Source organism: Ammospiza nelsoni, chromosome 14, assembly GCF_027579445.1.
Source record: "Ammospiza nelsoni isolate bAmmNel1 chromosome 14, bAmmNel1.pri, whole genome shotgun sequence".
Taxonomy (NCBI): domain Eukaryota; kingdom Metazoa; phylum Chordata; class Aves; order Passeriformes; family Passerellidae; genus Ammospiza; species Ammospiza nelsoni.
Genome location: NC_080646.1, coordinates 17,264,600 through 17,286,071, shown reverse-complemented (window position 1 = coordinate 17,286,071; position 21,472 = coordinate 17,264,600). Strand labels below are relative to the sequence as shown.

The following is a 21,472-nucleotide window of genomic DNA, read 5'->3' as shown; positions in this document are numbered from 1 at the left end:
GGGATCCCTCCGAGCTCCTCTTCCAGTTCCCTGGGAATTGTCCTGTGCTGGAAAAGCGGCTGAGAAGGGGGATGGCTGCAGGACTGAATCCCAAAATATTTTTGGGATGCTGGGAGCATTTTCCTTGGCTCATCTCCATCCAGGCCGGGCTCAGAGATGTCACCTCTGGAGCTCGGGAGTGGCTTGGCACAGATTTAGGGATAAACCCTCGGAGAGAGTCTGGAGGCTGGGATAGGGCATGTGGGAAGTGCCTGAAATTCAGGGATGGGAGATGGAAGATGGGATGGGATTCCCGGGAATTCAGGGCCTGGGAACGCCGAGCTGGGCGCCGTTGGCCGCGGGATCGGTCAGCGCGGTTTTTCGGGAAGCGGTCAGCGAGGGGTTGTGCAGGAGCGTGTAGGCCACCCACCAGCGCGCCCGGATCCGTCGGCTCCGCGCCCTTCCCGGAGCCGGGGGCTTGGGATGCATCAGCTGGAGGCCTGGAAGGAGACGGGAGCAGCAGGGAGAGGACTCAGGGCCTGGAAAAGCACCAGGAGAGCGGGAGAGGGGTTGGGATGAGGTGCAAAGGGATGGATTCCTACTGGGAAAGGGGAGATTGTGATGGAATTCCTGGCTGGGATGGAATTCCCAGAAGAACTGTGGCTGCCCCTGGATGCGCAAAGTGCCCAAGGAAAGGTTGGATGGGGTTTGGAGCAGCCTGGGATAGTGGGAGGTGTCCCTGGATGGGCTTTAAGGGCCCTTCCAACCCAAAGTGTTCCAAGATTCCCAGATTCCAGCCCGAGCTTCATTTTCCTGGAGCCACCAAGATCCCACCACACCCCAAAGAGCCCCATCCATATCCTGGAGAGGATGGATGGATGGATGGATGGATGGATGGATGGATGGATGGATGATGGATGGATGATGGATGGATGGATGGATGGATGGATGGATGGATGGATGGATGGATGATGGATGGATGATGGATGGATGGATGGATGGATGGATGGATGGATGATGGATGGATGATGGATGGATGGATGGATGGATGGATGGATGGATGGAAGGATGGAAGGATGGATGGATGGATGGATGGATGGATGGATGGATGGATGGATGATGGATGGATGGATGGATGGATGGATGGATGAATGAATGATGGATGGATGGATGGATGGATGGATGGATGATGGATGGATGGATGGATGGATGGATGATGGATGGATGGATGTCCCCACAGCAACCAGAGGTGCCACCCACAGGTCACTCTCCTGTCCCTTCCCCCAATCCCCCCGTGTCCCCAGGTCCCACCTTCCTCCAGCTGGGTGTCCCGGGGCGGTGCCGGCGGCTCGGGCCGGCCGGGCTGGAGCAGCAGGAAGCAGAAGGCCTTCAGCAGCGGGTGGCACTGGCTGACCTCCACGCGCAGGTAGTGGCAGTAGGTGCGGTACCCTGTGGGGACACCGTGCCCTCACTGGGGACAGTACTACCCATTCCCACCCAGAGCCCAGGGATGGATCCAGCTCTGGTCTCCACGCTCCACAATCCCAACAGGAAAAGCAGGGGCCAGCCTGAGCTCCCTTGAGGTCTCCTCTCCTTTATCCCAGGAGATGAGGGGAAACCCCACAGCTCATCCCATTTTTTTGGGACACAAATAGCAGGACCCAGCTGGCACCACCTGCTCCAGGTGTTCCATTCCCAATGCTCTGAAGCCACACTCAATCCCAGCAGGAAAATCAGAGGAAGGCCCAAGGTCCCCTTAGGTCCCCCCTCCTTTATCCCAAGACATGAGGTAACCACTGGTGGAACCCCAAAGGTTATCCCCCATTTCTTAGGATCAAAGAGCAGGACCAAGCAGGAATCAGGAGAAGCCACCTGCTGCCATCATCCCATTTCCAAGCCACCCTCAATCCCACAGGAAAAATGTGGAGGTCTCTTCTTTTTGCCAGGCCACGAGGTGACCACTGGTGAAGTTCCAAGGTCACCACTTATTTTTTTGGGATAAAAAGCAGGAATCAGGAGAAGCCACCAGCTCCAGGTGTCCCACTCCCAACATTTGGGGCCACCCTCAATCCCAGCAGCTCCAGGCCCCCATCCCAACCCCCTGTGGTGGCATGGGGACCTCTTGCTGTCCCACCTGGGTCGAAGGTCTCCACGCCGCGGTGCAGCAGGCTGATGTCCAGCCGGCAGAAGTGGACGGCGTTGTAGAGGCCGGAGATGACCATGCGCCACACCGCGGCCATGGAGCCCACCATGACATTGGTGGGGAAGAGCAGGAAGGTGACGATGTACAGCGCGCGCCTGCAGGACACACAGACCCCCAGGATGGCCCTTCCAGGAGAACTCCGGCCACCCCAAACCTCCCAGCCCTGCCTGTGTCCAGCCCAGGTGGCTCAATCCCACTGGGAGAAGCCAATGGCCTCCCAGGCTCCTGGAGAACCGTCAGGAGCTCCTTGTCTCCTTGAGAGTGAGGAACCAGCCAAAATGAGGGGATGGGATTTTGGGATGGAGGCCACCAGCTCCAGGAGAGCCTCGCTGACCTGCCGGGAGGACACCTGGGTCCCTCTGTCACCCCAGTCTCTGATGGTGACACCACATGGGAGTGAGGGACATCTGCTGGTAGCCTGGGATGGACTCCAGGAGAGCCTCATGACCTGCCAGGAGGACACCTGGGTCCCTCTGCCACCCCGGTCTTGGGTGGTGACAACATGTAGGAGTGAGGGACAACACCTGCTGGTTTGGGATGGACACCAGGAGGACATCTCTGCCCTGTCAGGGGGTGGCACGGGACACTTGTGTCCCTCTGTCACCCTGGTCACGGGTGGTGACACCACCCCTGAGTGGGGGACATCTGCCAGTGGTAACTGACCCCACCTGGCCAATCCTGAGGGATCTGGGCATGGAAACAGGGCCCGTGGAGCAGGGCCACCCTTGCCGGCGTCACCCCACCAAAATCCAGGCCAGAACATCTGGAAATACCTCAGTGGGAGCCTGGAATTCCTGCCAACCCCCCCTGGGGACAATCACGGACAACTGGGGACGATGGCGGTGTCCCTGTACCTGTTGGTGATCTCCTTCTGCAGGGAATGCTGCTCCAGGAACTGGAAATGGGCCAGGAGATGCTGCACGAGCACAGCCACCACCAGGGTCAGCCAGAAGGGCCTGGAAGGGCGGGATGGACACTGGGAATGCCCCAAAACACTGGGAATGTCCCAAAACACTGCCACAGGCAGGAACCCCCAGTGGTGTTGGAAAAACCCCACATGGAGCATCCCAAACCTATCCAGGACCATTCCTTGGGGTTTTCCACCCTTCCCAAGGGATCACCACATGTTCTGGATCATCCTGAAGAGGAGGATGGACACTGGGAATGTCTCAAAACACCAGGAATGCCCCAAATCAACAGGAAAATCCCAAAATACCAGAAATGTCCCAAAACACCGCCACGGGCCGAAGCTTCCAGGGGTGTTGGGAAAACCCCAAATGGAGTATCCCAAATCCATCCAGGACCATTCCTTAGGATTTCCAGCCCTTCCCAGCTCACCACATGTTCCGGATGATCCCAAAGAGCGGGATGGACACCAGGAGTGTCCCAAAACACCGGGAATGTCCTAAGGCACCGGGAATGTCCCAAGGTACTGGGAATGTCCCAAGGCACCACCCCAGGCAGCAGAAACCCCCAGCGGGGTTGGAAAAACCCCACACAGAGCATCCCAAACCCATCCTGGGCCATTCCTTGGGGTTCCCAGCCCTCCCCAGCTCACCACATGTTCCGGATGATCCCAAAGAGCGGGGAGCTGGTGCCGAGCTGGAGCGGGATCACCACCAGGAAGGTGAAGGCCACGAAGCAGAGGAAGAAAATCACCTGCTGGATCAGGAGACCTGAAATGGGAACACGGAGCAGGAATCCAGGATGGAACAACAGCTCTCTTTCCCCAGATCCCTGCACGGGGCTTTCCTGATAATCCCATAAAAAGCCCACCAGTCCCAAAAACCAGGTCTGCGTTCCCAAGGGGTTGTCCCTACAATTCCTGGGGGTGGAATGAAGATTTTCCCTCTTTTTGGGGTCCCCCTCCCCATTCCCAGGATGATCCAGGCTGGGATGGGGACGAGGAGCCCCCGGTATGCGCCGAGGACAAGAGGCTTCCACAGCTTTTCCCACCCAAATATTTGGGATCGAGCCAAACCCAGGCATCATCCCACCCCTTCCTCCTCTTTGAATTCCCAACTCAATTTTTCCAATTATTTTTCCAGTTTTTCCTGATTCCCTGTCATCTGGTGTTCCCAAAACCCGCCAGATCCCGTTTGAGGTAAGGGAGCTAAAAATCCTTCTGGGAGCTGCTGCTTAATCCTTAAGAAAATTGGGATCCCCATGTCGTGATCCCAAAATCCCGTTACCTAGACATCACTTCACTCCTTCCTTCTCTTTGAATTCCCAACCCAATTTTTCTGATTTTTTTTTTTGCAGCTTTCCCAATTATTTTTCCAGTTTCTCCCAATTCCCAACCGATGCTCCCCAAACCTTCCAGATTCCATTTGAGGAAAGGAGACTAAAAACCCTCTTGGGAAAGGGGCGAAAATAGGGAATTGTCACTTAATCCTAAAGAAAATTGGGATCCCCCATCCCATGATCCCAAAATTCCGTTACCTAGGCATCATTTCACTCCTTCTTCCTCTTTGAATTCCCAACCCAATTATTCGCATTATTTTTCCAGTTTTTCCCAATTCCCAATCATCCCATGCTCCCAAACCCCACCATATTCCATTTAAGGAAAAGGGGTTAAAAACCCTCTTGAAAATGGGGCGAAAATGGGGAATTGTTGCTTAATCTTTAGGACAATCAGGATCTCCATGCCGTGATCCCAAAATCCAGTTACCCAGGCAGGCGAAGGCCGCCTGGAAGCTGGAGAAGGCCATCCAGCAGACGAGGGATTCCCGGGAAGGTCGCAGGATGTGGGCCTTGGAAAACACGTCCAGCACAGCGCCCTGGTACAGCGCCCGCAGGTTGGATCTGGAGGGAAAATGATCCCGATTGATCCCAGCCCGGGAATGGGGCCAGGGACATCGGGACTGGGGCCAGGGACAGCGGGAATGGGGTTGGGAACACTGGGAATGAGGCCAGGGACATTGGGAATGAGGATGGCGGTATCAGGAATGGGGACAGGGACATCAGGAATGGGAACATTGGGAATAGGGGTGGGGACATTGGGAATGGGGGCAGGGACATTGGGATGGGGATATTGGGAATAGGAACATTGGGAATGGGGTTGGGAACACTGAGAATGGGGACAGGGACATCGAGAATAGGGCTGAGAACATTGGGAACTATGATGGAGATCTTGGAAATAGGAACATCGGGAATGGGGGCAGGGACATTGGGAATGGGGATATGGGGAATAGGAACATTGGGAATGGGGTTGGAAACACTGGGAATGGGGCCAGGGACATTGGGAATGGGGATGGGGGTATCAGGAAAGGGAACATTGGGAAAGGGGACAGGGACATTGAGAATGGGGCTGGGAACATTGGGAATTATGATGGGGATATTGGAAATAGGAACATCAGGAATGGGGGCAGGGACTCCGGGAATGGGGCTGGGAATATTAGGAATGGAGATGGAAACATTGAGAATGCAGCCAGAGTCATTGGGAATGGAGATGGGGACATTGGGATGGGAATATTGGGAATTGGAATGGGGACATCGTGAATCAGGATGGAGACATCAGGAATGGAGACAGGGACATCGGGAACAGGCCTGGGAACATAGGGAATGGGGAAATGGGGACATGGGGAATGGGGATGGGGACATTGGGAATGGGGCTGGGAACATTGGGAATGGGGATTGGAACATTGGGAATCAGGAATGGGAACATTGGGAATGGGAACATTGGGAAAGGGGACAGGAACATTGGGAATGGGCCTGGGAATATCAGGAATGGGGATGGGGATATCAGGAAGGGGAACATTGGGAATGATGCTGGGAATATTGAGAATGGGGCCAGGGACTTTGGGAATGGGGATGGGACATCAGGAATGGGGATGGGAACATCGGGGAAAGGAATATTGGGTATGGGGCTGGGGGTATCAGGAATGGGACTGGGGATATCGGGAATAGAAATGCTGGGAATGGAATACCAAGAACAGGGAAATGGGGAATGGGAATATTGGGAATGGGAATCCTGGGAATGCCGGGAGCGGGGCCGGCCCCACCTGTGCATGCCCAGGCTCCGGAGCAGCATGGCGCAGGTGAGCAGGCAGCACAGCACCAGCGAGCAGATGTAGCACACTGCGGAAAAATGGGAAAAAATCCCGGATTTGGGATCGGGAATAATTCTGGGAGCAGGATTTTGCTGGGAATTGCGCCTTGGGGATGGGGACAGAAACATTGGGATTTGCATTGTGCCTCACTTTCCCCTTTTGTCACTCCCACTGTCAGCTCCCAAGGGGGGATGGACAGGACAGAGTGAGGGAAAAGGGGAAGGGAAATCCAGAAAAATCCCTGGAGTGAGCTGGGATGGGGGTCTTGGGAAAGAGGATCTGCGGGAAACAGGGGAGAGGGAAAAAATGGGATGAGAGAGGTTTGGGGATCCAGGAAAAGCCCCAGAAATCCTCCCTGGAGCTGGTGGGATCTCAGGGAAGGAGCAGGGTATCCCTGCTCTTTCTTTATCCCTGGAATTCCCTGATCCCTGAAATTCCTTTATCCTGGGAATTCTCTCATCCTTGAAATTCCCTCAGCCCTGCTATCCCTTCATCCCTATTCCCTGATCCCTGGAATTCCCTGATCCTTTTTCTTCCTTCTTCCCTGCTCTTCCCTCATCCCCCATCCAAGGATTTCCACTCTCCAGGGATCCAGGCCCATCTGTTCGCTTCCAGCACATTTCCAAGCCTGGAGCATCTGCCGCCAGCTCTTCCCTCTGGCTCTTCCCAACGGCTTTTCCCGGAGTCTCTTCCCGCCTTGGCACGTGCCAGCCTGGCACAGCCTCATCCCTGCCAGCTGCTCCCGAAATCCCGCTGAAATCCTCCCAATCTCTGTCATCCATTCCCAAAATCCCCCTGGATTTGGCCCCATCCCATCCCCTGGGCCAGGAATCTTCCCTGCATCCCCCTGGAATCCTCCACATCCCATCCTCCCAAAATCCCCCTGGAATCCACCTCATCTCATCCTACAGGTGAGGAATCCTCCCAAAATCCCCTGGAATTTGCCCCATCCCATCCTCCAGTCAGGGAATCCTCCGCAATCCCTCTGGACTCCTCCCTGTCCCATCCTCTGGGCAGGGAATCTTCTGGAAATCCTTCTGGAATCTGCCCCATCCCATTCTCTGGGCCAGGAATCCTCTGGAAATGCCCCTGGAATCCTCCCAGTCCCATTCTCCAGGCAAGGAATCTTCTGGAAATCCCTCTGGAATCCACTCAATCTCATCCTCCAGGTGAGGAATTCTCCTAAATCCCTCTGGAATTCACCCCCTGGAATCCACCCCATCCCATCCTCCAGGGAAGGAATCCTCAGGAAATCCCTCTGGAATCCCCTCTGGAGCATTGACCCGGCTGGGATTGGGATTAGGATCTGGATTGGGACTGGGATCGGGATCAGGACTGGATTGGGATCGGGATCTGGATCTGGATTGGGATTGGGATGTGGATTGGGATAAGGATCTGGATTGGGACTGAGATCAGGATTGGGATTGGGATTCGGATTGGGATCATGATCTGGATTGGGATTGTGATTGTGATCGGGATTGGTATTAGGATCCGGATGAGGATTGAGACTGAGATCAGGATTGGGATTGGAATTTGGATTGGGATCTGGATTGGGATCATGATCTGGATTGGGACTGGGATCGTGATCGTGATCAGGATTGGAATCAGGATCTCAATTGGGACTAGGATTGGGATTGTGATCGGGATTGGGATCGGGATCCGAATTGGGATCCGGATTGGGACTGGGATCGGGATCAGGATCTGGACTGGGACCGAGACCAGGATCAGGGTTGTGATCGGGATTGGGATCGTGATCTGGATTGGGACTGGGATCATGATTGGGATCGTGATGAGGATCGTGATTGGGATTGGGATCTGGATTGTGATTGTGATCATGATTGGGATGGTGATCGGGATCAGGATTGGGTTTGGGATGCGGCCCCACCTTCCAGCGCCCACAGGAAGTGCCGTGCCGTGCGCAGCTCCTGCTCCAGGTCCCCGGGCACGGCCGCGCCCTGTGAGGGCACGAGCCCGAACTGCACCAGCAGCACCACCACGTCCTTGGTCATTCCCGCCCGGATAATGCGCAGCGCGGGCACCACGGCCACCAGCAGCAGCACGGCCACCTGCGGAACATGGGGACACCTCAGCTCCGGCCCGGATCCCGCGGGATTTCAGGATTTATGGCTCAGATCCCATTAAATTTCAGGATTTATGACTCGGATCCCGTGGGATTTCAGGATTTATGGCTCAGCTCCCACGGGATCTAAGGCTCAGATCCCACAGGGTTTTGGTATTTATGGCTCGGATTCCGTGGGATTTACAGGTCGATTCCCATGGGATTTTGGGATTTAAGGCTCGGATCTCACAGGATTTCAGGATTTATGGCTCAGATCCCATGGAATTTAAGGCTTGGATCCCAAAGGATTTTGGAATTTACGGCTTGGATCCTGTGGGATATTTGGCTCAAATCATGTGGGATTTTGGGATTTACAGCTCGCATCCTGTGGGATTTTGGGATTTAATGCTCAGATCCCACAGGATTTCAGGATTTACAGCTGGGATCCCGCAGGATTTACAGCTCAAATCACATGGGATTTTGGGATTTACAGCTGGGATCCTACAGGATTTTGGGATTTACGTGAGTGTGGAATTACAGAAGGAATTTAAATGCCATTCCTGGGTGGGATCCCCCAGGATCCTCTGGGAATGTCACCTGGTAGACGGCGATAACGGCCACAGTGACAGATACCACCAGCTTCAGCGGGATTCGGAATCCTGGAGGAAAAATTGGGAATTTGGGGTGGTGGAGCAGGATCAGGGTGCCCCCAGCAAAGGGAACACCCTTTGGAATGGGATTTCTACAGGGAATTCCTGCTGGGCTGGAGAGTCGGGAATGGACAGATGGGTCCATCCTGCTTTTCCATGGAAACTTGGGATATTCCCTGCCCCCTTCATGGATGGGAATGGCTCTGCATTCCCAGGATTTCACCTCCTCCATGCAGGACAATTCCCTTCCGTGGATTTATGGGGCTTCCATGAGGATTCCTTTTCCATGGATTTATGGGGGTTCCCATCACACCCAGGATCACTTTTCCATGGATTTATGGGTTCTCCATGAGAATCCCATCACTACCAAGGATTTAGGGCGCCACCATGAAGAACCCATCTTTCCCAGGAACCCTTTTCCATGGAGGTGGGGCCTACATGGGGTTCCCATCATTCCAGGTCTCTTTTCCATGGATTTATGGGGCCTCCCTGGGTTTCCCGTAATTCCATGGATTTATGGGGCCTTCTTGGGATTCCCATCACTCCCAGAACCCCTTTTCCATGGATTTCTGGATCCCTACCCCAAGAACAGCTGGATTCAGGCTCCAAGCCAGGCCAGGTTGGACAGAGCTTTGAGCAACCCAGGATTTTGGGAATGGTCTGGCTGATCCATAAATCCCAACCCCAACCGTTCCTAGATTCCATGGAATTTTCCAGGTGCTCACCTTCCTCAGGAATGTAGATGTAGGAGAGCAGGTAGGAGCGGATCCGGGAGCCGAGGCTCTCATCAATCTTGACGGAGCTGCGGGAGGTGGGAGAGGGTGACATTCCCCACGTTGGGGAATGGGAATTGCTGGCAATGGGATTTGCCGGGAATGGGATTTGCCAGGAATGGGAATTCCCATCCTTACCTCCCTTTCCGGTCCCGCTTGGACAGCAGGGCCTTGAGGTACTTCCTGTAATAACTTTTCCCGGAAATCTGGGGATAACGGATGGATTTGGGGTGGCAGAGCTGCCCTGGCCCGGGCGTATCCCGACAGGAATTCCTGAGCCCGGGCCAGCATACGGAATGTGTGATGTTGGTACATAAAAGTGGGAATAAAGTGGGATTTTGTTCCCAAACCCCTGTGGGATGCCTCATTCCCCCATGAGGTGTCACCTCAGGCCTTTCTTGCTTTTCCCTCCTCTCTTCCCAACAAAGCTCCGAGGATTATCTGGGAAAATGAGGAGAGCCCAGAGCTGGCCTGAACGGAGCCATTGATGGCAGGAGCCTCTTGTGTAAGGGATTTATCCTGGAGGAATTTCCCAACCCCGCTGCCGGTGCTGGGACAGTAATGGAGAACCCCCAGCAGGGCGAGGGAACATGTGGAGATCCCAATCCCAATTTCAATCCCAAAACCAATCCCAGGAGAGCAACGGACAACCCCCAGCAGCAGAGCTGGGAGGGCAATACATGGAGATCCCAGTCCTGATCCCAGTCCCGATCCAATTCCAATCAGGTTCAATACCAATCGTGATCCTGATCCCGACCCCAATCCCAATCAGGCTCTCAATCCTGATCCTGATCCCAATCCTGATCCTGGTCCCAGTTCTGGTCCTAATCCCAATCCTAATCCTGGTCCTGGTCCCAGTTCTGGTCCTGATCCCAATCTCGATCCCGATCCCAATCCCGATCCCAATCCCAGTCTTGATCCCGATCCCAAGTTCCCGTGTCCGTACCCGTGGCTCGGGGCTGTCCCCGTTCCGGAGGCTGCGCAGGAGCTGTGCCGGGTACCAGAGGCTGAGCAGGGACAGGGACAGCAGCGCGGGGACGTGGGACAGCAGCGAGTACAGCTGGTGGATCTGTGTGGGACACGGGGTCACTGCCACCGCCCTGGGGACCTGGGGTCACTGCCACCACCCAGGGCCACTGCCACCACCCTTGGGGACACTGGGTCACTGCCACCATCCCCTGGGGTCGCTGCCACCACCCCTGCGGACACGGGGTCACTGCCACTGTCCCTAGGGACACAGTGTCACTGCCACCACCCCAGGAACACTGCCACCACCCTGGGGACACTGCCACTACTCCCAGGGACACCACATCACTGCCACCACCCTGGGGACACTACCACTGCCCTGAGGACGCTGCCACTACCCCCGGGGACACTGCCACCACCCCCGGGGACACTGCCACTACTCCCAGGGACACCACATCACTGCCACCACCCTGGGGACACTACCACTGCCCTGAGGACACTGCCACTACCCCTAGGGACACCACATCACTGCCATCACCCTGGGGACGCTACCCCGGGGATACTGCCACCACCCCCAGGGACACTACACCACTGCCACCACCCTGGGGACACAGACGCTGGGTCACTGCCAGCAGCCCAGCCAGGGGACACTGCAGGGACACACTTGGGGCTGGCCAGAGAGCCACAGCACCTCAGGGACATTCCAGGGAGTCACCTCTGCCCTGGGCCACCTCTCTGTCCTTTTCCCGGCCTTGGGGCCACTCAGGGTGGTGACAAGGGAGCCACAACCCCCCAGTGCCACCACAGCAAGCTGTGCCACCTCAGGGACACTCAAGGAGGTGACAAGGGAGCCACAACCCCTCGGGGCCACCCCAGGAGGTGACAAGGAAGTCATGGCACTTCAGGGCCACCCCACCAAGCTGTGCCACGTCAGGGTCACTCAAGGAGGTGACAAGGGAGCCAAGACCCCTCAGAGCCACCCCAGGAAGCCACGACACCTCGGTGCCACCCACCTTGGGTGCCAGGGGACACTGCGCGCGGTGCCAGACCTGCGCCCCGCAGTGTCCCCAGGCCAGCAGGGTCCCCGCGGCGTAGCCCAGGCGGTGCCGGGGGCCGGCGCAGGCCAGCAGGGGCAGGTACAGCGCCGGGAAATAGAGCAGGGCCAGAACCTTCCAGAACTCTGCACGGTGACACCGCGGGTCAGGGGTGACACCGATGGAACCAGGAAGGGACACACCACCCTGGGACATTGTCACTGCCCTGGGGTCAATGCCACCGCCCCAGGGATACCAAGTCACTGCCACCACCCCAGGGACATGGATACCCCCCCACAGATACTGCATCACTGCTACCGCTCTGGGGACACTGCCACCCTCCCAGGGGACACTGCCACCACCCCAGGGACACAGGGTCACTGCCACCACCCCAGGGACATGGATACCCCCCCACAGATACTGCATCATTGCTACCACTCTGGGGACACTGCCACCACCCCAGAGGTCACTGCCACCACCCCAGGGACACTCCCACAACCCCAGAGGTCATTGCCACCACCCTGGGGTCAATGTCACCCCCCCAGGGGACACTGCCACCACCCTGGGGACATTGAATCACTGCCACCACCCTGGGGACACGGCCACCGACCTGGGGACACTGCCATCACCCCAGGGACACTGCCACCACCCTGGGGTCAATGCCACCACCCTGGGGTCACTGCCAACACCCCAAGGACACTGCCACTACCCTGGGGACACGGCCACCCTCCCAGGGATACCAAGTCACTGCCACCACCCTGGGGTCACTGCCACTACTCCAGAGGTCACTGCCACCACCCTGGGACACTGCCACTACCCTGGGGTCAGTGCCACTGCCCCAGGGACACAAGGTCACTGGCACCACCCTGGGGTCAATGCCACCACCCTGGGGACAAGGGGTCACTGCCACCAGCCCAGCCAGCCCTTCCCAGGGATGGGGATTTGGGAACTCTGAGCCCTTTCCATGGAGGGATTTGGGGTGTTCCAGGGGTGCAATTTTGGAATTCTGAGCCCTTCCCAGAATGGGATTTGGGAAGTCCGAGCCCTTCCCAGAGTGAAGATTTTGGGAACTCCGAGCCCTTTGTGGGGTGGGGGTTTGGGAATTCTGAGCCCTTCCCAGATGGGGATTTGGAAACTCCAAGTCCTCCTCAGGTGGGGATTTTGGGCATTCTGAGCCCTTCCCAGAGATGGGGTTGGGTATTCCAAACCCTTCCCAGTGGGGATTTGGGGACTCCGAGCCCTCCCCAGGCTGGGATGTGGGCTCTCCGTGTCTCACCGCGGGCGGCGGGCGACGCCGTTGGTGTCCCCGTTGTTGTCCCCGTGGGTGTCCCCGCGGGTGTCCCCGCCATCGGTGGCAGCAGTGGCAGCGGGTCGGGGTCCAGCAGCAGCCGGCAGAGCTCGGAGCAGAGCAGCGCCAGCACCGCCGCGGCCACGGCGCGCTGCCCGTCCTGCTCCAGCAGATTCCCGGGGCTGCAGGAATCGGCACCGGTCGGGAATTCCGCTCCTTCCAGGGAGGGGATTTCGGGAATTCCCACTCGTTCCCAGGGAGGGGATTTTGGGAATTCCGGGTCCTCTCCAAGGATGGGATTTTCAGATTTCCGAGTTCTTTCCAGGGTGGGGATTTTTGAATTCTGAGCCCTTTTCAGGGAGGGACTGCGGGAATTCCACTCCTTCCCAGGAAGAGACTTTGGGAATTCCCGCTCCTTGCCAGGGAGGGATTTTGAGAATTCCCAGGGAGGGGATTTTGGGAATTACGAGTCCTTTCCATGGAGGGCATTTTGGGAATTCTGAGCCCTTTGCAGGAACAGGATTTTGGGAATTCCTGCCCTGTTCCAGGGAGGGATTTTGGGAATTTCCACTCCTTCCCAGGGAGGGATTTTGGGAATTCCTGCTCCTTCCCAGGGAGGGACTTTTGGAATTGTGGGTCTTCTCTAGGGAAGGGATCAACTGGATTTGGGAATTCTGAGCCCTTTCCATGGAGGGCATTTTGGGAATTCTGAGCCCTTTCTAAGGAAGGATCAGCAGGGTTTGGGAATTCCAAGTCCTTTTCAGGATGGAATTTTGGTAATTCCAAGTCCTCTATAGGAAGGGATTTTGGGAATTCTGAGCCCTTTGCAGGGATGGGATTCTGGAATTCTGAGTCATTTCCATGGAAGGGGTTTTGGGAATTCCAAGCCCTTTGCAGGGAGGGAACAGCAGGATTTTTGGAATTCCATACCTGAGCAATCCCGGGATGCCGTTCCAGCAGCTCAGGTGGAGCCGGCGGCGCTTGACCAGGAAGGACAAGGCCAGGAGCACAGCCAGCTGGAACGGGATGGAAATCCATGGAAAAGGGTCCTGGAGTGCTGGGAACCCCATGGAGACCCCATAAATCCATGGAAAAGGTCCTGGCAATGATGGGAGTGATGGAAACCACATAGAAACCCCATAAATCTATGGAAAGGAGACCTGGGAATGATGGGAACCCCATGGAGACCCCATAAATCCATGGAAAAGGGTTCTGGGAATTATGGGAATCCCATGGAAGCCCCATAAATCCATGGAAAAGGGTCCTGGAGTGGTGGGAACCCCATGGAAATCCCACAAATCCATGGGAAAGAGATCTGGGAATGGTGGGAATGATGGAAACCCATGGAGACCCCATAAATCCATGGAAAAGGGTTCCAGGAATGATTTGGGAGGAATTTTGGAGTTCTCGTCCCACAGGGAAGCGAAATCCCACAAATCCAGGAATTCTGGGATGGTTTTGGTGGGAAAATCCATCCAAAATGAATGGGAATGGAACGTGGGGATGTGGGATTGGGGTTTTTCCGGGAATTTTAGGGTGGGGATGGGGATTTTGGGGCGGATACTCACGGAAAGGGGAGCCATGACGGTGTGGTACAGCTGGGGGGAGATTGTGGGGTGGCATTCCGGGATGGCATCGGGAAAAAGGCTGGAAAAAGGTAAAAATCCCGGATTTGGGTGGGTTTAATCCTAAAAGGGCTGGGGAAAACGGGAAAAATCCCAGATTTTGATGGGAATAAATCTGGGAATGACAGGGCTGGCCCCGAAAATTCCAGGGCCAAAAATCCAGGAATAAATCTGGGAATGACCAAAAATTCCAGGATTTTTAGAGGGTCCAAAACTCAGGGATTTGCTCCATGAGAAGGGGACACTCGGGGACATTTTTGGGGACATTTTGGGGATATTTTAGGGACATTTTGGGGCCAATTTTGGAGACTTTTTGGGGACACATTGGGTATATTCTGGGGACAACTTTGGGGACAATTTTGGGGACCTTTTGGGGACATTTTTGGGAATATTTTGGGACCAATTTTGGAGGCCTTTTGGGGACATTTTGGAAACATTTTTGAGGCATTTTTGGGGATATTTTGGGAATATTTTTGGGATATTTTAGGGATATTCTGGGAACATTTTGGGGCCAATTTTGGGAACGTTTTGGGGTCACTTTTAGGGCCATTTTGGGGCCATTTTGGGCACATTTTTGGGGCCAATTTTGGGGATGTTTTGGGGACTTTGGGGGGACATTTTAAGGACAGTTTTCAGGACATTTTGGGAGATATTTTGGGGCCATTTTAGGGGCATTTGGGGGAATTTTGGGGAATTTTTTGGGGCCACTTTTGGGGACATTTTGGGGGACATTTTGGAGACCTTTTGAGGACATTTTGGGGACATTATTTGGGACACTTTTGGGGACACTTAGGGACATTTTGAGGACATTTTGGGGCCACTCACTCATCATGGGACGCAGACTCTGTGGATTCGTAGATGTACCAGTCGGATCCCAAATCCTCATCCAGGAAAATTCCCGGCTCCAGGGGGGAGTCCCGAAATCCCACAGAGCCATTGGGGGCCATGGCCGCCCCTCCCCCACCGGGGTCCTCACGGCTGGAAAAGCAGGAAAAATCCCGGGAAAGTGGGAAAAACCCTGGGAAAGTGGGAAAAATAACAGGAAAGTGGGAAAAATAAAGGGAATATGGGAAAAAGCCCAGGAAAGTGGGAAAAAACCCGGGAAAGTGGGGAAAAAAGCTGAGAAAAACTCAGGGAAACTGGGAAAAATATGGGAAAGTGGGAAAACACCAGGAAAGTGGGAAAATGCCAGGAAAGTGGAAAAAGTGACAGGAAAAGAAGAATGGGGGCTGGAAAAGCAGGATGAGCACTGGAAAAGTGGGAGGAGACTGGAAAAATGGGGGAAACACCAGGAAAAGTGGGGGGAAAGCCAGGAAGAGAGGGGAAAAATGCTGGGAAAAGAGGGGGCTGGAAAAGTGGGAAAGACCCTGCAAAAAAGGGGGAAAATGCTGGAGAAAGAGGGGAAAATGTGGTGAAAAGAGGGGAAAACTCCTGGAAAATTATGAGAGAAGTGGGAAAAACGCCAGGAAAAGTGGGAAAAAGTGAGATAGGGAGCGGAGAAGTGGGAAAAACGCTGGGACAAGAGGAAGAGTGCTGTGAAAAGTGGGGAAAACGCCTGGAAAAGTGGGATGAGGGCTGAAAAAGTGGGGAAGAGATGGGGAAAATTCTGGAAAAAGTGGGAAAAAAGCCGGGAAAAGCGGCTCTGATCCCAATTCTCAGCAGATCCCGCAGCCGGGGCGGGGCCGCTCCCGAGGCTCCGGAGCCGATCCCGCCTTTGTTTGGGTTTTTTGGGAATTCTCGGAGCTGGGAAAGCGGCGCGAAGGTCGCAGGGGGGAGGGGCCGCGGCGCTGTCCCCAAAGTGCCACCAGCGGCGACATCGCGAGCCCGGGGACTGTCCCCAGCGCCATCCCGGGAATTCCGGATCAGTTTGGTGCCGGGACAACCCCAAAAATGTCCCCAAATGTCACCTGAGGGCTTGGGGACATCCCAGGGCTTGGGGACACCCCGGGAGCAGATTTGGATGGCCCCGATGTCCCCAAGGGACAGCGGGAGCAGCCCCAGGGACACTGGGGACATTGGGGACATTCCAGAACTTGGGGACATCCCGGGAGCATCTCGGGCATGTCACTCCCCAGTGTCCCCAAGGGACAGCAGGAGAATGTCCAGGATTTGGGGACACGGTTCGGGAACGTCCCCAGTGTCCCTAAGGGACAGAGGGAGCAGCCCCAGGGACTCTGGGGACATTGGGGCCATTCTAGAACTTGGGGACACCGCGGGAGCAGCTCCGGGATGGCCCCGATGTCCCCAAGGGACCGCAGGAGCAGCCCCAGGGACAACCCTGAGGACACCCCGACACAACCCAGGGATAGGTCAGGGGTGTCCCCAGTGTCCCCAAGGGAGAGTGGCAACGACACCCCAGGGCTTGGGGACACCCCGGGAGAAGCTCCAGGATGTCCCTGATGTCCCCAAGGCAGTGAGGGGACAGCGGGAGCAGCGCCAGGGTCACCTCGGGATTTGGGGACACGGCTTGGGGACGTCCCCAGGGCTGTGAGGGGACAGCTGGAGCTGGCTCTGCTCCAGACCTGCAATTCCCTCAGGATGGGGATGGAAAATTTGGGATTTGTGCCTCCCTTCCCAAAAATCTACTGGGAATCAGAACCTGCCCCTCCAAAGGTCATCCCAAATCCCAAATCCCGGTTTGGGATCCCAGCAATCCCAAACTCCATTCCCAAACTACATTCCCAAAATCCCAAACTCCATTCCCAAATCCCATATCCCAAACCCCAAACCCCACCCCAAGGCCCATCCTCAAACCCATCCCAAATCCCAATTTGGGATCCCACAAATCCCAAATCCCAGTTTGGGATTGCAGTGATCCCAGATCCCATCCCAAATCCCATCCCAGGTTTGGGAGCTGGGTTAGGGTTAGGGAATTGGGAATGGGGTTTGGGATTTGGGAATGGGTTTGGGAATTGGGATTTGGGTTTGGGATTAGGGATTAGGGATTTGGGAATGGGGTTTGGAAATGGGATTTGGGAATGGAGTTTGAGATTTTGGGAATGGGGTTTGGGATTTGGGGTTTGGGAATGGAGTTTGGGATTTGGGGAATGGGCTTTAGGATTTGGGATTTGGGAATGGGGTTTGAGAGTTCCCGATTTTTTCAGCCTCCCAGGACATAGGGAACAGCTCATTCCCAATTTTCCCACACAGGGAAAGGCTCATTCCTGATTTTTAGTGAAGGCCTCGTTCCCGATTTTATGGAAGGGCTCATTCCAAAATTTCCCTGATTTTCCGCCTCTGGAGCACCACAGGAATTGTCCCCCCATAGAATTGGGTCCCTCAGCTCTTTCTTGACTCCCAAAATCCCAAAAAAAGAGGCGGGAAGGCCAAGATCCCAGCGGGATCCGCATTCCCGGCTGAGCCCTTCCCAGCTTTCGCGTTTTCCTTGGAATCCAGTCCCGTTTTCCTTGGAATCCGATCCTGCCGCTCCTCCCGCGACCTTGGAGCCCTCCATGAAACTCCCGCCCATCCCCCACCCCCTGCTCCCGGGAACTTCGGGATCCGGGAGAAAACCGGGAATGGGATCCGGGAGGGAATGCCCAGAATGAAACCGGGAAGGGGAAAAGGATCCAGGAGGGAATTCCCAGATCCCAGAATGGAAGTGGGAGTGGGAAAAGGGGATCCAGAATAAAACCGGGAATGGGAGAGGGGTTCAGGAGAGAATTCCCAGAATGAAACCAGGAAGGGGAAAAGGATCCAGGAGGGAATTCCCAGATCCCAAAATAAAACCGGGAGTGGGATCCTGGAGGAAATTCCCAGAATAAAACCAGGAAGGGAAAAAGGATCCAGGAGGGAATTCCCAGATCCTGGAATTAAACCAGAAGGGGAAAAGGGGATCCGGAATACAACTGGGAATGGGAGAGGGGTCCTGGAAGGAATTCCCAGATTCTGGAATAAAACTGGGAATGGGACAATGATCCAGGAGGGAATTCCCAGATCCCAAAGTAAAACCGGGAATGGGATCCAGGAGGGAAATCCCATAATAAAAGTGGGAATGGAAAATGGATCCTTGAGGGAATTCCTGGATTCCTGGAATAAAACTGGGAAGGGGAAAGGGGATCCAGGAGGGAATTCCCAATTCCTGGAATTAAACCAGGAAGGGAAAAGGGGATCCAGAATTAAACTGGGAAGGGAAAGAGGATCCAGGAGGGAATTCCCAACTCCTGGAATAAAACTGGGAAGAGGAGAAGGATTCAGGAGGGAATTCCCAGAATAAAACCAGGAATGGAAAAGATCCATGAGGGAATTCCCTGATCCCAATCCAGTTTTTAATCAAAATGATCCAAATTTCATTCCAGGGTTTTCCAGGGAATTCTTGGGCCAGGTGTTGGGATCATCAGGATTGCCCTTAATTCCCATTCCCAATCCCTGCAAATCCCAAAAGTGGATTTAGGATCAGATCCCACCCCAGCACCCCCCAGGAGACCCCAAACTCAGCGATCCAACCCCAAAACGATCCCAAAAACACGATGGGAACAAAGGGACAGAGCTCCTGAACCCCCAAAGCCTCTCCCAGGGTTTTTTTGGGAAAAGCCTCTGGAAAAGCAGCCCCAGAGCTCTCCAAACCCCACAAACATCCCAGAGACTCCCAAGAGATTCCGGGACCGTCCCAAGGGATTGTGGAGCTTTTTCCCAACCCCATCCCTGAGCCCACCCCAAAATCCCCGTGGCTGCCCCATTCCCAAAATCCCAGGAGAGCTGGGAACTGCTCCAGCTCTTCCCAACCCCATTCCTGACCCCATTCCCAGTTCCATTCCCATTCTCAACCCCATTCCTGTTGTCCTTGATCCCACCCCAAAATTCCCCCAAAATTCTTCTGGTTCCCCATTCCCAGAATCCTTGGAGCTGCTCCAGCTTTTCCTAACCCCATTCCCAACCCCATCCCCAATCCTATTCCCAACCCCATTTCCAACCCTATTCCCAATCCTATATCTGACCTCATTCCAAATCCCACCCCAAAATCCCCACAAGTTCCCCCATTCCCAAAATCCTGGGAGCTGCTCCAGCTTTTCCTAACCTCATTCCCAACCCCACTCCCAACCCCATTCCTGTTCTCCTTGATCCCACCCCAAAATTCCCCCCAAATCCCCATAGTTCCCCCATTCCCAAAATCCTGGGAGCTGCTCCAGCTCTTCCCGACCCATTCCCCACCCTACTCCCAACCCCATTTGCATTCCCAATCCCATTTCTGATCCCATGCCCATCCCCATTCCCAATCCTACTCCCGTTCTCCTTGATCCCACCCCAAAACTCACACCAAGATCCCTACAGTTGCCCCATTCCCAAAATCCTGGGAGCTGCTCCGGCTTTTCCCGACCCCATTCCCAACCCCATTCCTGACCCCATTCCCAGTCCCATCCTCCCATTTTCCCCCAATCTCATCCCAAAATTCCCCCTAAATTCCTCCAGTTCCTCCATTCCCAGAGCCCCGGGAGCTGCTCCAACTTTTCCCAACCCCATTCCTGATCCCATTCCCAGCCCCATTCCTGATTCTCCTTGACCCCATACCAAAATTCCCCCCAAATCCCTGCAGTTCCCCCATTCCCAGAATCCCAAATCCTGATCCTGGGATTCTGCAGCCCCCAGGGAAAGGAAAGCCCGGGGGATGAAATCCCTTCTAGGGGGTGGAATTTGGGATTTTTTTGGGATTTCTCTGATCCTGGAGTGCCAGAACCCCCAGGGAAGAGAAAACCGGGATGAAAGCGCTGCTGGGGGGCGGAAATTTGGGATTTTTCTTGGATTTTTTGGGGATTTCTCTGATCCTGGGATTCTGCAGCCTCCGGGAAAAGGGAAACCGGGGATTCAACCCCTGCTAGGGGGCGGAATTTGGGATTTTTTGGGAATTCCCGCACCCCCAGGGCAGGATTTGGGTCGCTAGGGGTGAAATCCCTGCTGGGGGTCTGGAATTTGGAATTTTTGGGATTTTTCTGATCCTGGGATTCTGCAGCCCCCAGGGAAGAGAAAACCGGGATGAAAGCGTTTCTGGGGGGGCAGAATTTGGGATTTTGGGGGGATTTTTGGCAAGTCCCGCACCCCCAGGCCAGAATTTGGGATTTTTGGGAATTCCTGCACCCCCAGGGCAGGATTTGGGTCCGCTGGAGGTTAAATCCCTGCGGGGGGGGGGAGGAATTTGGGATTTGGGGATTTTTGGGAATTCCCGCATCCCCAGGGCTGGATTTGGGTCCCCTGGGGGTTAAATATCTGCTGGGGGGTCGGAATTTGGGAATTTTTTGGGGATTATTGGCAACTCCCGCACCTCCCGGACAGGATTTGATCCCAAAATTCCCACCCTGGGAGCCGGGAGACGAAACAACCCAAAAACCACAAAAAGGGGGAGGGGAAAAGAGGGAAAACCCCCCAAATCCCGGTTTACCTTTTCCTTCTTTCCTTCTTTCCCCTCCTTCCGGCCGCGGCCGCGACTCCCCCGGCGAGCCGAGCCGAGCCGAGCCGAGCCGAGCCGAGCCGAGCCGAGCCGAGCCGGGCTTTGCTAAGCTCGGTCTAAAGGCCGGCCCGGCCCGGCCATGCAGCTCGGGACGCTCCGGAGGCTGCGGGAACTGCGGGAACTTTGGGATTTAGGGAAAACTTTGGGATCTTTATCCCCTCCATGGAGCCTTGGCCGGGGGCCACGCGCGGGGCTTTGGGGATTTAAACCCGGCCCAGCGGGGCTTGGGGCTGAGCTCGGGGGGGAGGAGGCGGCTCCGAGCTTTTCCCGGGGTTTGGGAGTTGCTGGGATGGACGGGGAATGTCGGGAATGGGATGGGAAACTTTGGGATGAGGAGCGGCGGGAACGGAGCGCGATCCTTGCCCCTAAATCCCAGAAATTTCTTGGGGTTTTTCGGGAAT

The 21,472-nt window shown here is 55.4% G+C and overlaps 1 protein-coding gene across 1 annotated transcript; it reads right to left on the bottom strand.

The window, feature by feature from the left end:
* Positions 1-300: 300 nt before the first annotated feature.
* Positions 301-21,179, bottom strand: STRA6 (signaling receptor and transporter of retinol STRA6). Its single transcript, XM_059482464.1, has 18 exons — positions 21,003-21,179; positions 15,455-15,647; positions 14,573-14,651; positions 13,935-14,020; positions 13,068-13,186; positions 11,696-11,883; positions 10,663-10,785; positions 9,855-9,922; positions 9,669-9,745; positions 8,891-8,952; positions 8,120-8,300; positions 6,187-6,262; positions 4,854-4,987; positions 3,741-3,858; positions 3,037-3,138; positions 2,114-2,277; positions 1,291-1,428; positions 301-479 (listed from the first exon to the last, which is right to left on the bottom strand). Exons 2-18 carry the CDS (start codon positions 15,574-15,576, stop codon positions 301-303), a joined length of 2,016 nt encoding a protein of 671 aa, XP_059338447.1. The 5' UTR covers positions 15,577-15,647; positions 21,003-21,179.
* Between the last annotated feature and the right edge of the window lie 293 nt (positions 21,180-21,472).

Excerpts from the sequence above, each read along its gene's own strand:
- STRA6 (XM_059482464.1), bottom strand. The coding sequence starts at position 15,576 with ATGGCCCCCAATGGCTCTGTGGGATTTCGGGACTCCCCCCTGGAGCCG. Across the intron at positions 13,187-13,934 it reads GGCATCCCGGGATTGCTCAG|CCCCGGGAATCTGCTGGAGC; the intron begins GTATGGAATTCC and ends CGATTCCTGCAG. Across the intron at positions 6,263-8,119 it reads CTTCCTGTGGGCGCTGGAAG|TGTGCTACATCTGCTCGCTG; the intron begins GTGGGGCCGCAT and ends ATTTTTCCGCAG.